Source organism: Tenrec ecaudatus, chromosome 7 (assembly GCF_050624435.1).
Source record: "Tenrec ecaudatus isolate mTenEca1 chromosome 7, mTenEca1.hap1, whole genome shotgun sequence".
NCBI lineage: Eukaryota > Metazoa > Chordata > Mammalia > Afrosoricida > Tenrecidae > Tenrec > Tenrec ecaudatus.
In genome coordinates this window covers 56,077,229-56,089,399 of record NC_134536.1, presented here as the reverse complement: position 1 = coordinate 56,089,399, position 12,171 = coordinate 56,077,229, and the positions used below count along the sequence as shown (strand labels likewise).

The 12,171-nt window shown below is 39.4% G+C and overlaps 1 protein-coding gene across 1 annotated transcript in view; it reads right to left on the bottom strand.

The window, feature by feature from the left end:
* Window positions 1-12,171, bottom strand: part of FRK (fyn related Src family tyrosine kinase) — a 131,358-nt gene that overhangs the window by 47,491 nt on the left and 71,696 nt on the right. Inside the window, exon 2 of the mRNA XM_075553980.1 lies at window positions 10,970-11,091. Coding sequence (XP_075410095.1) covers window positions 10,970-11,091 — 122 coding nt within the window. The remainder of the gene's footprint in view (window positions 1-10,969; window positions 11,092-12,171) is intronic.

The following is a 12,171-nucleotide window of genomic DNA, read 5'->3' as shown; positions in this document are numbered from 1 at the left end:
TTAAAGATTTCCATTTTATTTATTAAAAGGATCAAAAGTCCATCAAAGAAAATAATTCCTCATTTGTAATCTAAACAGCAGCAGCTGATGTTTCTAAGTAAAAGATTCTTAATAATTGACATAATAATTACACAAGAACTAAGTTTTGTGCACTCTGGTTTTCATTTGCTTTCTTTGCTATTTGGTAGGTTATTGGCTGTTGTCTCATTGCCCTGTGAGGCTTCCTTTATTACTCCCTTACATAAACTAACTTTATTGGTCTTTTTTCTGCATTCCTAAAGCGCTTTGCATATAACGTTATTATTATGCTTGGCCTAGTGTGTACTGGGTAGTTGTTTACACAACTGAGCTACAAACTAAGCATAAAGTCATAATATGACAACTGTGTGATGAACAGCTAAAAAATTCAAAACATACTCCTGGTAATGTTTTCAAAATTCATTTTTTATATCAAGGTAAGATAAGGCAAAAGAAAAATCAGCAGCATATTATTTAAAATGTCAACCTTCTTTAGCCAGCACTTATCAATAAAAATTCTACACAGGAGACTAATTCTGAGTATCCTGTTCAAATAAAGTAAAAACACAGGTTAGAAAGAGGGGCAGGTTCAAGGGCACCACGACACAATTTGTATCTCCATTGCAGGAAGCTACTTTTGATTCAGGGAAGTATGAAAGATTAAACTAGAAAATTCATTTCAGGAAAATTATGAAGGGCTCGAGTTAAAAATGCAAAGAATTACAAATACATCTACCTTGAAGGCTTTTCACTGTTGTAGAGAAAAGAGACTATGAAATATGATAACTAAATGCAATGGATAATCTTTATATAAAATAACAAAGGAGCTTTCATTCCCTTGGAAGACATTTGGGAGATTTTAATATGGACTCTATATTAAATAATATTGTTTTCTTGTCAAACATCCTGGGACTAATGAAAGTATTATGATAATAAGGAAGAATATCATTTTCCATAATTGCGCAACTAAAATTCTTTGAAGTGAAGTTGCAGAACTGCAACTTACATGTATATGAGAAAGAGTAAATGTCACAAAGTTTTAACAATTAGTGAACTTGAGTGAGAGTAAACTGATATAATTTCAACATTATCAGTAGTTAAAGTTTAGGGGGGAAAGTCTAGGGGAAAATGAAACAATTCTGTGTTTGTATTGAGTTTCCATATTTAAGGATGTGGAAAGGAATTGTGAGGCCAGTTCAATTTTCCTTCTCCTGTAATTATTTTTCCTAGATGCTCAATTTTTTTTCATTTTCATTAACTTATTGCATAAAAGTATGTTGAGAAATGTCCTGGCTGTGAATTCTTCCTTTATTTTGCTTGGAACACTATGAGTCCTCTCAAATACAGATTTAATAAATTGTTCAGGAAAGTTTTTTTCTACTACATATTTAATTATTGTGTTTAAGTAAGTATTCTAGTAAATTTCAAAGAAATGTCTCCTCTTCTCCCAAACTTACATGTATTTTCTTCACTCTCCCGAGAGCATCTTAAATTTGCTCTTTGTCACTAATATGCTTCCCTGCTGTGACAATTTTCCTGTGTGCTCTCTCCCACTATGGCCTTTTCATACTGATTTTTAATGCCTGATTTCATAGAATTTGAATTTTCTTGTATTATTGCAAATCAAATGCATTTAAAATGCACATTCTGTCTCTTTTAGTGCATATTTCTAAGTGTTTGATTCTTTCTAGATTTTCAGATGAATGTTCATCTCTTACCATCTCTTATGATTTTCTGATTATTGTTCACTTCCAGTATCACTTTTTCTAAGCCAGATGTTATGGGTTGAATTCTAGAATCCTTATCTGTGGATGTAATCCAATCTAATGTTATAGAACGAAATCCTATATAATCTTAGGTTATGCAATTAAAGTAATATGATTAGCTGCCACAATTTTATGTGATGTGATCAACCAAGTAGTGGCACTCATACCAGTGTAAGGTGGATGCTAAACCTAATCTCTTGTTTTACAATGTGCAGCATAACCATGCAGATGCATGCAGACACAGGGAAGAAGACAAATCTAAGAACAACAGAGGCCGGTGGGTCTACCAACTCAGGAATTCCAGGGATTCCCAGAAGTGACTGGAAGGTGAAATAGACAAATATGGATCCTAGAGTCACACACTGAATTCAAATACCATGTTTCATAAAGAGGAGGGGATGCTTGTGTGATCACTAGTATAAAAAATCTATATAGAAAAAGTTAGCTTTCTATAAGGACTTTCCTTAAGTACTTTCATCTGCTCCATTGAGACAGTCAGGGGCATGATAGGGAGGGAGGATGACGCAATTTGTGTTCCAGAACCGAGGTTAGGCGCTCTGGTGGGGCAGTGGCCTATGCCATGGACTACTGGCCACAAGGTCACCAGCTGCCCCGTGGGAGAAGGGAACGGCTTGCTCCTCCCACCAAGAGTTAGAGTCTCAGAAATCCCCAGGGGCAGTTCCCCTCAGTCCCATGGGGCCTTTGTGGGTCAGAATTAGTAAATGATCGAGAACACGGGCTAAGAATTCCATAATTATCAAGACTATCTCTCTTTATGTATTTATTTCATAATCATCAAATAAAAAGAAATCTGATGTGGAGGAGTAAAACACATTCTTGTGTCCTCTTCTGCATCCCCTTCGGATGCGGGTACATTTACGTCTCTTAGATCATAACCAATGATGATGTTACTACAGAAAGCCCCAAACATGTTTCCAATGTCTTGCAAATATTCAGCCCATATGGCTTTTCACAGCACGGCTGGATCCCCTGGTTTCCATGCTTGCTGACAAGAAGAAATAGAATCAATTCCTTCGTGATACTTCACCAGAAGAATGTGAAAAAATCGCAAGAGCAGTGCTCTCATCTCTTCCCCTCAGGGATGTCAACTTCATAGGCCAGTGTGCAGCAGGCTGCCATCACCTGTCACCATCTTCCATCCTTCGACTATTTGCTGTGCTGGAAGCTGGTCCCCCTTGAATGGAGACTCTGCGTGACTGCTCAGGGATCTGGGATCACTTAGCTAGCTCAGCATAGGAGGGTTGGGCTTCCTGCGGTCCTGGGAGCCATATTAGTGCGCCTCTAAGACAGGGCACACACACATGCCCACTGGGCACGGTTCAAAGCATCCTCCCATCTTCCCCCTTCATGACTGGTGTGGATCTGATGCAACAGTCGACCTTGTTTCCTGCCAAATCACAAAGTTTCCCTTCCTGTGCCTCACACTACAAGGAGAAGACATCTATTCAGATTCTAATTAGCAAACCATTTTCACACACGTGGGGTTGCCATGGGACTGAATGGACTCCTAGGGAACAGGTTTCTTTGCTTTCAAGTTGTGTGAGAATGGGTAGTGGGGGGCATGGGGGTGCTTACCAAACCAAACATCAAACCAGGCATTGTGTCCATTACAACTCACGACAATACAATCTCCTGGGTTTCTAAGCAGAGCTGCCTACCACAGGATTTTCAGAACAGTGACCCTTCTCGGAAGCCAGGCTTATCTTCTGAGGCACTCCTGGGTATATTGGAACCAATCGCTTTTTGATTATTAGTCACACACCTTAAGAGTTTGCACCCCCTGCTTTCCAGGGACTCCTAGACAGTTTTAAAGATATCAAAATTCTGTATCGTTCATTTATGTCCTTGGACAATTGAATAGAACGCAGAGGAAAGCTAACTCTGTTGAGTGATTGTTAGCTAACCACTATGTTGATCTGAAAGTACAGTGTAATATAAAATGCAAATAAAGAATCAACTTATTTTGGAAGCTATTAAATGAGGAGAACATGTCATAAATTGTGAAAAGATAGTAATTTCACCAAGCTCCACATGACTTACCTTCCCATTTACTGGCTAACACCTAACAATAGATTATTATGAAATTACATTATTCAAAGGGAATTAAACCAATCAACCAACAACAAAATAATGCATTGGTGTCAAGTCAATTCTTTCTACTCAAGGAAACCCTAGAATTACAGAGACAAACTATCCCAGGCTTTGTACTCTTTAGGACACGTTGCCAAGGCTGGCCCTCCCGCAGTACTTTTGGGTAGGTTTGAATTGTCAACCTTTAGGACAGTCGTTAAACAAATACAGGAACAAAGAGGCTAAGAAGAAAGAAAAGAAAAGAAAGAAAGAAAGAAAGAAAGAAAGAAAGAAAGAAAGGAGCAGGTAAAACCAGCAGGAAAGTTTGCATGTGTTAATATTCCAGGCTCACATACAATCAAAAGAAAAACCAAATCAACAGAAACAGAATTCAGGTCCTCTGCAGAATAGCACAGCTTCTTGAAATGCTTGTCCTGGATTTTCAATAGATCTGAGGCTCCTCCCGGAGCCCCTGCCTTCAAGAGCAACACTTTTTGCCTGTGTATCTCTGCGTGTAGATGCATGTACTAGATAATAAAAAGTTCATTTAACTTTATAGAATATTTAAAACATCTGCAATACAATTTATCAGCAGCAATGTTAAGAAAAGGCAACATATACTATAACTCATGAAAAAAGTCACTGGTTATTATAGGCAATGATATTCACAATTAAGCGGAACACAACTAAATTATGACTTTAATTAAAAGGCATTTTCTAAGATGGCACCAACATGTTTAAAATTTAATACATTTTATATGAGATACTAAAGTTATTAACATAAAAACCTCTTTCTGCAGCATGTGCACTTTTTTAAAAAGCAAAGCATCTTTACTAAACTAAAGTCAGCCTACTTCCACCGCACTGATTTCAACTCATAGGGACTTGCCTCCATAGGGTCTCCAAGGACATAAATCTTTGCCAAGCCTCCTGCTGCATCTTTCTCCCATAGAATGGCTGGTGGGTTTGAACCGCTGACCTCATTTAGCAGCCAAGTGCTTAATCTCTCTATACAACCAGAACTCCCAAAATATCATTAACCAATATCACAGAGATCCTTGAATCTATACATTACATTATAAATTCAAGGAGCAAAGAGTCCCTGTAATTAAGTATTTGTCTTTGCTGGGCGACATAATTTTACTTATATTCATGATTAATAGTAATAGAATTACTAAAACTCTTATGGCTACAATGACCACCTTGTAGATGAATGGATGGCTCGGGTGGCGGGGAGTGGGGTGGACAATAAGAAAGCATAGAGCCTTTTGCATGGAAATGCAGAGTGAGACTGCATTGAGTCTGCAGATCTAGAAAAGTGTGGGAGTGCTGGCCAGTGTGAGGTGCGTTCGAGTCTGGATCCTCTGCCTGGGAGGGAGATAAAGAGCCAACGTGCAAATGACATCCTTTTCCAATGTCATCTCCTCTACGACGGTCCCATTATCTGGAAATGGCTAAGCCGTCAGGGTGAGAAACCATTTTTATAAAATGAGCCTGAAACACTGTAGACAAGAGGCTTCTTTGTGACCTTACATGGTCCGGACTGCAGAGGCTTAAGCAAATGGCAATAATCACGTTTATTTTGCTCCTTGTAGCGAGCAGAGGTTGAGTGTTTTCTGATTTTGTTTTATAACATTTTATTGTTTCAATGAAAATTTACACAGCAAATTAGGTTCCCATTTGGAAATTTCTACACAAATTGATCGGTGAACCTGGGTTTCATTTTCCACAATGTGTCAACCTTCTCTTTCACTGTGTTCTGCTTGTACAGAAGATGTGAGTGTCGACGTGTCAACAGGCTTCTCATAGCTCTCCTGGAAACTAAGGGGACAGAGCAGAAGCATGGAACAGGCACAACAAAAGTAGGTTTCTCTCCTCAAGAGGGGTACAATCTAGTCTGAGAAACAAATGTTGGCCCCTAATGAGACGAACTCCTCTATGAATCTTTCAATACGTAAATTCGACGTAAAGGATATGCACAGGGTCAATGTGGATGGATGCACCAGAGGATGGATATGCACCTTCCCTAAGGAAGCTGCTGCGGGTCTCATTACTTTTTGAATTGCCTCCAGAGTTCATTTATAAAGTACACAGAAATATGTATAAAGACATAGCTCCATGCCATTACTCAGGTTAATCACCCATATTATTGAATAAGTTGCTTCAAATAACTGGCCACATCCAAGTATCAAGGCTGTCTTTAATGAACAAGTAATTGCCCCTTGTAAGGCAATTCTAAAAAACAAAAAAAGTGTAATCATTTGAACCATGGAAATCAATTACTTTGGCAATTAAATGTTTATTTGGATCTAAAAGTTCTAGTATATTATTTTAAAACTGAATTACATCACCGCAAAGTCCTGTTTTATATTCTAAAAAACGAACAGCACAGCGATCACAAACTACTCTTGTCAAAGCCGTGCACACTCCACCCTACTGATGTGCGCTTTCTAATGGAATTGCATCACAGTGAATTCTATGCTCAGAAATCAGTAGCAGCAAGATAGTAATAGTCATGGTTATTTGGATGTCGGCCCACAAGTACTCAAGCAGCTCTGCGTTTATATTCCTCTACCCCTTCTTTTTCTCTGCAAATCACCCCCTTCCTTGGCTAAAGCCATGATGGTCTCCCAGTCATCTAAGAAAGAGGTCTGAAAGCTAGTCTAGATTCTTCATTCTCCTTTATCGTACCCATTTCTGGTTCATCATCAACTTCTATTAATTCTACCTTATAAATATGTATTGTGCCCAGTCCCTCTGTGCGCCATACCTCAGCCCCGGCTCAGGCTATCCTCTATAAAGATGTCTAATAAACAATCCTGGAGCGCTCTCTAGATTGATGGCACAAGATTCATTCGGCCTGACCCACCATCATCTTCCAGCCCCAGCAGAGGAAGCTGTGGCTGAATTCGGCTTCTCATAGCCCCCACGATTTCCTCGTGCATATTGTAAGGAAAGTTGCAGTTTCCCATTGCCCATAGGTGCTGGGCTTTCCAAACAATCCTATAATCCTTGATATGGGGCTCTAACTGCGGAGAACCAAAGCAGTGGTCACTCCCACGTGTGCTCCATTTAAGATACCAAAGGAAGTCCCTAAGAGACCCTGTAGCGCACAAGGATATCCTGTGCTGCAGCAGAGCCTTTAGCGTAGCTAGCTGAGCCCTGGTCTGGTGGCCCCTGTGATGTCTTCCTTCATTCTCTCTCTGTGCCCTCTCTGGGTTCTAATACCCACTGCAATAAACAAAACTCACAGGCAAAAGGCATGATTAAAGGATTTATTAGGGAAGATAACAAGTTGTAATGCCAGTGAGAATGTTAGAAATGCTCAGGTTTGAGTTGTTTTTCTGGTCATGTGACAAGTTCTTTCAGGTCTGCTAATAAATGCCCAAAGGGCTATACCACACATTGGACGCTTCAACCTGAAGGCGTCCAACTCAAGCTCTATTGGTCAGCAAACCCAACTCCCTGATAGGTAGTAGGCATGCTTGTTGAAAGGCAACAAACATATACATAAATAAACTCAACTCCGGGTGCTTCTCTAAAAATATTGCCACTGAGCCTTTTGCCTTGTGTCTCCAATTTGACACTGCTCAACTATGGTCTGTGGGTTATGTGTTCTTAAAAGAACTTCACTGTAGCAAAACCTGAAATTCTCTCTACCCCACCATCTAGTCTTCTATGCAGAGTTGCCTGAAGTACAGTCACAAAGTAAACGTGCAGAAGACCTTTGGAAAATCACCTGCAGCTCACGGTTAGGCCTCAAAGCACATTCCCCTTAAAGTGTGCTTGAAACCATGATCTAAATGCTTAGAAGGCACAAACATCAAATTAATATTAATGACAATAACAATAAAGTTTTCCTTCAAATTAAATGAAATCAAGGAACAGCCAGACCAATTGACACGCAGTTGGAACTTTAAATTTTCCATCAGAAAAACAATTCACTGCCCATGTCAAATAAGAGTAGGGCCACTAACACTACCTGTCATGCATCTAATGAAGATAGATTCTCTGGATACCACATATAATATGTAATATCCAAAAGCATTGCCGTAATTCACAGCTAATTAGTGTCTTGCCATTATGAGAGGTGTCATGGCCTGAACTCTCCTCCCGGATCTACTCAGACCTCACAAGAGCCCACAGCCACCCAAGGATCACAACAACCTAATTAGCACCCAGCCCAAGCTTGGGCTGCTGTTTCTCAGAGCCACAGCAGCATCAATAAATCATGCTCCCTTGTGAAGCTCTTCCGTGACAGCCGCAAGCCATCCCACCACACAAGGAATAAAGACAATGCTTCTAAGGAAAACTCACGTGGGAGAGACAGAGATAGAAAGGGGATATTAGCTGGCTCATTTTAGCAGCACAGCAGTCAGCAAACCTGAGGACCATCATTCTGACTGATAAAGAGACAATCGCACAAAGAAAGAAATCTGTGAGTGGGATAGCTGAGGAGCCTTCCTGGTAATCAACAGTCAGCAACCGGGTTGTTTGTTTGTTTGTTTGTTTGTTTTAACAGATTCATTGAAGACCGTTTTCTTTCCATTTTTCTCTTGCATTGCCTTCCCTCTGGTTAATAAGAAGATTTTCCTTTTAGTAGAACATAATGGTATGCATTTACTCTGTCCCCTAGTGAATACACAGCAATCAGATAATTTGTTTGAAAGACTCTAAATTGTTTGACTTCATTGAAAAAGAATCTATAATGATATGCTGGTCTCTAAGCAAGGCCAACATAAGCTCCCTAAATCCATAAGCAAGCCCTAGCGTATTCACGGCGCATAACAGCCAATAGCCTTGTATTTTGTCCTAAGCCTGGAAAGCTGTTTTGTTCCATAATATTCTACTTAGAGAATGTTCAGAACAATCACTGTTGCCGGGGTATTATTCAAAGATATAGCACAGGTAATTCTACTTTTAGTGTGTGTCCCTAATGGAAATATTCATGTTTCTATATTTCACTGCTAATTTAAATACTTCTAGTGTAGCTTCTGGCTAAGTAACGGCTATCTAATTGTGATGCATACATCTTGGCATAAGACGAACCAGCACACATGGATGCATTTAAACAAGGGATTCGCTTCGGCTCTCCGGTGCTATCCCTTAGCATAGAAATTCCAAGAAGATTCTTTTTTTACTTCTTCCTCTAAATATAGTCTTATTAAATTTTTTTAAATCCATGATTTATCTACAAGGATATCTCTGCCACATTATTTAGTATAGGAAATTTATTGAAAATGCTCAAAATGTGAAATCAGCTAAATAAATGATGGTGCACTTGTACAGTGAAAAGTTATTAAAGGACATGCAGAAATGCTCACAGGGTACTACAGGAACAAGAAAAATGAGTGTGTGTGCGACAAGATTATCATATATTTTCTCTGTGCATGACAATGGATAGGTATAAATGAGTCAGCCATTGTAAAACCTGGCAAAAGACATTTCATTATCAATAATATATCTTCAGGAGGTGATAGCCTAGAGCACCAGTTCTCAACCTGTGGGTCGCGACCCCTTTGGGGGTTGAAAGACCCTTTCAAAGGGGTTGCCCAATTCATAACAGTAGCAACATTACAGTCATAAAGTAGCAACGAAAATAATCTTATGGTTGAGGGTCACCACAACATGAGGAACTGTATGAAAGGGTAACGGCATTAGGAAGGTTGAGAACCTTTAATTAGGAAAAAAGTTATTGTATAACATGAAGTAAAATGTCTCTCACCTAGGCAGCACAAACAGACCTTGGACTGGTTTATGGGGCATCTGATAAGTGTGGCGCATGCGCATGCCCATGTCAGTAATTCACTGTTTGGCTCCCACCCACCCTGGGGTAGACGGTTTTAAGAAGGTTAGTGGCACATCATACTAAGCGCATTGCAACAGGGTAAGTAAAACAGGCCTTTCTAATCACGTGCCCATGAACTAGGGAGGGAATGAATACACATGATTCTGGAGCGCCGCATTTCCTCACTGACAGCGTATGCTGCAACTAAAAGACTGGTCTGAAAAGATCTGGCCAAACACCACTGCCCTTCATTCTCTCCGGTGGTTACAATCTAGCTCCGAATATCTATCTGATATTTGGAGTCACCAGATACGAAGAAGAAAAATGGTGCTCCCCACCCCCCCAACACACACACACACACACACACACACACACACACACACACACACACACATCTTGGTCTGAATTCAGATCAGGTCAAACTTCCCAATACATCTGGGTTCAGGGTCTGCTTTAACACTGAGCCATAAAGGCTGCTCCTATTTCCATGTGTAATAAGCATCTGTGGTCAGACAGCAAGGAAAAAAAGCAAGCTTAATTTCTTTCTCCAAAAGTTTCCTATTTAATCAAAGAAACAGAAGACTTTCAAAAACTAACACGAATGACAGGCATTAAATTAAAAAAAAAAAAACCCAGAAGAACTCAATGCAGGAAGACATGTTTGGGGCTAGAATCTTTAAGAAAAGGCATTCTGCAGCATTGCAAACTACATCAAAAATGCAGATTCTTATGTAGTAAAAGTATGTATACAGACATAGGTCTAAAAGTTCTTTCTCAGACACCTTCTGTTTCTTTTTCCCAGGGTGGGTCTGTATTTGGTTCTTCTATGTAAAAACTTATAAATGCATATAACTAAGTTTTAGATGCCCAGAGTTCATTGAAAACATTTCTCTTTAGTATTCATTTTCTATTTACCAGACAAAGACAAATGAAACTCAAAGAAAGAAACAATCACTGAGTGAATGTGGAAAGATCAATTTTTCTTGCCTCTTGCTTTCCAGTTTGTTACAAGGTTCTGAGAAAACGCATCAGTGGGAAAATGCAGCCAGATTTGTGGGGGTTGTTTTTTTTCATTTCATATCGAGTGTTCATCTATTTGAAACTGTTTAGCTGGGCTTTTAGCTCGACATAGAAATATTTTGCCAACTTCTATTACATTTGAGTATGTCAACAGATCTATTTGGGGTCTTATCATGCAGATAAGAAATATGGCAATTTTTAAATAAACAAGTTTATATTCACACTACAGGTTCATGACAGTAGTCTCTCAGACATATACTTAAATCACATACAACGTTGTCTGTACCTGAAAGGGAGAAATCTCCTTTTTGGCTTTCACTTTCTCTGATAAGAAAGGCACCTGTCTGATTTTCTGAATATAATAATTGTGTTTCAGCATCTGCTCTTTTGATCGCTCCAAAGAACCACCTAAAAAGAGAGAGAGAGATGTAAACTTGAATTAACCAGGTAAACTTTAATTAACAATCATTTTTAAGGAGTAAGAAGTTGGGCAAGAACATGTCCTAGCCTCGCAAATAATCATTGATATTCTTCATGGAAACTACTAGAGGCATGCATAGCAGATTTTGATATGTGAGCTGAATTTTAAGAATGTCTGTAACCCACGCTTTTTAAAAATTCTGTGACGTCCATTCTGATTTAGAGTAACCCCAGGTGTGCCAAAGTAGAGCTATTTTCAATGGTTAATTTTCAGTAGCTCACCAATCCTTTCTTCCAAGGAAACTCCAAACTCCACACTTTGGTTAAAAGCCAAGCACATTACTCATTTATATCACTCATGGATCTCCACTAGGATTCTAAAACGATGAGGGAGGTTCTGGTATTTGGTTGATGCCAGTACCACATCAAAATAAAATACCTGGATTCTCTCGAAAAGGACCTCTCAAAGCCAACCCTATTGAATGAGCCCACTATACAAACGTGTCTGAGTCTATATTCTACAATTATTCATCAGAGACAAACTGGATACACCTTCAGGAAGCCTTTATCACAGCTACCTCTAGGAGACTGGAAGGTCAGTGGTTCAATCCCACCAGTTGCTTCATGGGAAAGAGATAAGGCAGAGAATGTCTACAAGATTGCACCTTTAGAAGCCCCGCATCCTGCAACATCTCAATGAGTGAAGATAGGCTTGAAGGCAGTGGGTTTGTTTGTTTGTTTGTTTTCATGTGGTGTTTTTGCACAGCATATTGCATTGTGTTGTTGCAGGGGGAGGGGGAATCCCCATATCCTGCAAGGTCTCAGAGTGAGGATAGGCTCGAAGGCAGTGGGTTTGTTTGTTTGTTTGTTTGTTTTCATGTGTTTTTTTTTTTGCACAGCATATTGCATTGCTTTGGTGCAGTGTTAATTGCTAGGAAGTAAAAATTACAAGAAAAGAAAGGGTAAATCACTGGCTAATTTCCCATTAACTTGATAAAGGGGAAGGCAATATGCAATAAGAGGATAGCTGTCAAAAACATGATAGAGGCAAGGCAAGACACAGGGAGG